The sequence below is a fragment of the Sinocyclocheilus grahami genome, unplaced genomic scaffold (assembly GCF_001515645.1).
Source record: "Sinocyclocheilus grahami isolate Dianchi unplaced genomic scaffold, SAMN03320097.WGS_v1.1 scaffold603.1, whole genome shotgun sequence".
Taxonomy (NCBI): domain Eukaryota; kingdom Metazoa; phylum Chordata; class Actinopteri; order Cypriniformes; family Cyprinidae; genus Sinocyclocheilus; species Sinocyclocheilus grahami.
This window is the reverse complement of record NW_015505782.1, coordinates 228,395-231,183: the sequence shown is the minus strand read 5'-3', so window position 1 is coordinate 231,183 and position 2,789 is coordinate 228,395. Positions and strand designations below refer to the sequence as shown.

The 2,789-nt window shown below is 36.2% G+C and overlaps 1 protein-coding gene across 1 annotated transcript in view; it reads left to right on the top strand.

Annotated features, from left to right (window-relative positions):
• klhl7 (kelch-like family member 7) overlaps positions 1 to 1,802 on the top strand; it is a 16,506-nt gene extending 14,704 nt beyond the window's left edge. Inside the window, exon 10 of the mRNA XM_016240861.1 lies at positions 900 to 1,802. Within this exon, the coding sequence (XP_016096347.1) occupies positions 900 to 1,255 (356 nt within the window). The 3' untranslated portion in view covers positions 1,256 to 1,802. The remainder of the gene's footprint in view (positions 1 to 899) is intronic.
• Positions 1,803 to 2,789: the final 987 nt, after the last annotated feature.

Here is a 2,789-nt window from a genome sequence, read left to right as displayed (position 1 = left end):
TTGTTTACTCTATTAAATTTATATAATATTTGTTATTATATATAATATTATATATATGTGTATACGTGTGTGTGTATATATATATATATATGAAAAATGATTCATTGAATTTACTAATTTTTTATTAATTGAATTTACTATTTTATATATATATATATATATATACATGCATACAAAAAACTATTTTAATAATATCTTCTAAATATAAAATATTAATATGCTAAAAATATGAATATAATTAGAACAAATATAATTATTTAATTGACTTGTAATAAATATATTTATTTAGTTATCCTTTTGATACTGTCATTGAGAAGGTAGGGTATCTTCACTTTTATCAGTTAAGTTTTGACTATATTTTGTTATGGAAAAACCCTGTCCCTATGCATTTATTCCCTTAAGAAATGATAAATGATAAAAAAATATATGATATGTGACCCTGGAGCACAAAAGCAGTGTTAAGTCGCTGGGGTGTATTTGTAGCAATAGCCAAAAATACATTGTATGGGTCAGAATTATTGATTTTTCTTTTATGCCAAAAATCATTAGGATATTAAGATCATGTTCCATGAAGATATTATGTAAGTTTCTTACCGTAAATATATCATAACTTAATTTTTGATTAGTAATATGCATTGCTAAGAACTTCATTTGGACAACTTTAAAGATGATTTTCTCAATATTTAGATTTTTTTTGCACCCTCAGATTCCAGATTTTCAAATAGTTGTATCTCGGCCAAATAAATTGTCAACAAACCATACATCTATGGAAAGCTTATTTATTCAGCTTTCAGGTGATGTATAAATCTCAATTTCGAAAAATGGACCCTTATGACTGGTTTTGTGCTCCAGGGTCACATATGGCCTCTCTGAAGTCATTCCAGGTCATTAAAGGTCAGCACACTATGTGACGGTGATGTTTCTCTCAGGCGGGCTGGACTCGGTGGAGTACTACGAGATCGGCAGTAACGAGTGGAAGATGGCGTCTCCGATGCCGTGGCGCGGCGTGACGGTGAAGTGTGCGGCCGTGGGCTCCGTCATCTACGTTCTGGCCGGGTTTCAGGGGGTCGGCCGTCTGGGGCACATTATGGAGTATTACACAGAGACCGACAAATGGGTGGTTTCCAGTAAAGTCCGCGCGTTTCCCGTCACCAGCTGCCTCATCTGTCTGGTGGACACCTGCGGCGCCAATGAAGAGGACATGAATTCAACCTCTTCTTCCTCATCATCATCATTGGCGGATGGAAGAATGTAGCATTGCTTTCAGAGCATATAGATGATACAAAACCACTGGAAACACAAAGCAGAGAACAGACTGGGTCCTCATTGTGCCAAGACGTTCACTGTGTTATGTTCACCAGATTACGGTTTGTGTCTTTAGTGCAGATGCAGATGTGAAGAGCTTGTGCCGCTTAGATTGAACCGATAAGGTTTACTTTAAACATTATTTTTTTGTTGAGATAGGACTGCTTTTGTCTTTATGTCCACCTCTTTGCCAATTTTTGATCTTAGAGTTTTAACAGACAACTTGTGGGTGAAAATGTCCATAGATGTCCACAGTTCATTCTTTGGAAACATTTGTACCTCTGCATTTAGCAGATTTTGGGGACTAAAATGGTTTTTATGTTTTAAGAATTTGTGTTTTGACGTGTTTATATTATGTGTAAACAAACTTGTACAGTTCAGTTCACCAGTTTATAGAAGCATCTGTTTGAATTCGTTTTTATTTTTTAAATGTTTGAGTTTTAAATGTTTAATTCATTGTCCAATAAAAGCTTTCTTTTGTGTTAATACATTCATTAAAAAGAGTATTTTTTATTTGTACTTTTTTATTTGACTTGCAATGTAACCTTATATTTTAAGAATTTAATGAATGTAAAAAAAAGGGGTCATATGATGTTGCTAAAAAGAACATTATTTGGTGTAATGAAATGTGTTTATGCAGTTTAAGGTTAAAAAACACATTATTTTCCACATATTGTACATTATTGTTTCTCCTTTATGCCCCGCCTTTCTGAAACGCTTACATTTTTACAAAGCTCATCGGTCTGAAAAGCGAGGTGTGCTGTGATTGGCCAGCTATCCAGTGTGCTGTGATTGGCTGAATACCGTGTGACGGAAATGTTACGCCCCTACAATACTGTGATGATACTGTGTCCGGCCTGAGCGACGAGACAAAAACATTAAAACCCATTCCTCTTTTGGAAGACCAAACAAAGTAGTTTCGCTTTCACAACGAAACACACAGCGTCTTCAGGACATGGCGGCGGCGGCAACAATACTACAGCGAGAATAAAAGTTACGCCTTCTTTCTTTGCGTGAACATTTGGGCGGCGTTATGCAAATCTTCCCACATAGTGAGGTAGACATGTGGGGGCGTGTTAGAACGAGCCGTTTTAGGTAGGTGTGGCTGACTCTTAACTTTTATAAAGAATATCTCTTTGGATTTGAGACTTTAGTCTTTGCAACTTTACAGATCTTCTTTATGCACCAAGAGCTTGTAACACTCCAAAGAGAAAGGAACAATTGAAATCGCATCATATGACCCCTTTAATCTGAATCAAATGATTCACGAACCCGCTCCGAAGTGCCGATCTGAAGATTCACGTACCTGCTTAGTTCCCATCTGAATGATTTGCGATACGCACTCCAAAATCTGGTCCCAATTCGTGATATGCACTCCGAAGTCCCGAATCTAAATAAAATGATTTGCGGTATGAGTGCTTCAAAACAGTGAATCATTTTGCGACGCAATGATTTAACAGATTCAGCGTTTTGAAAAGCTCCAT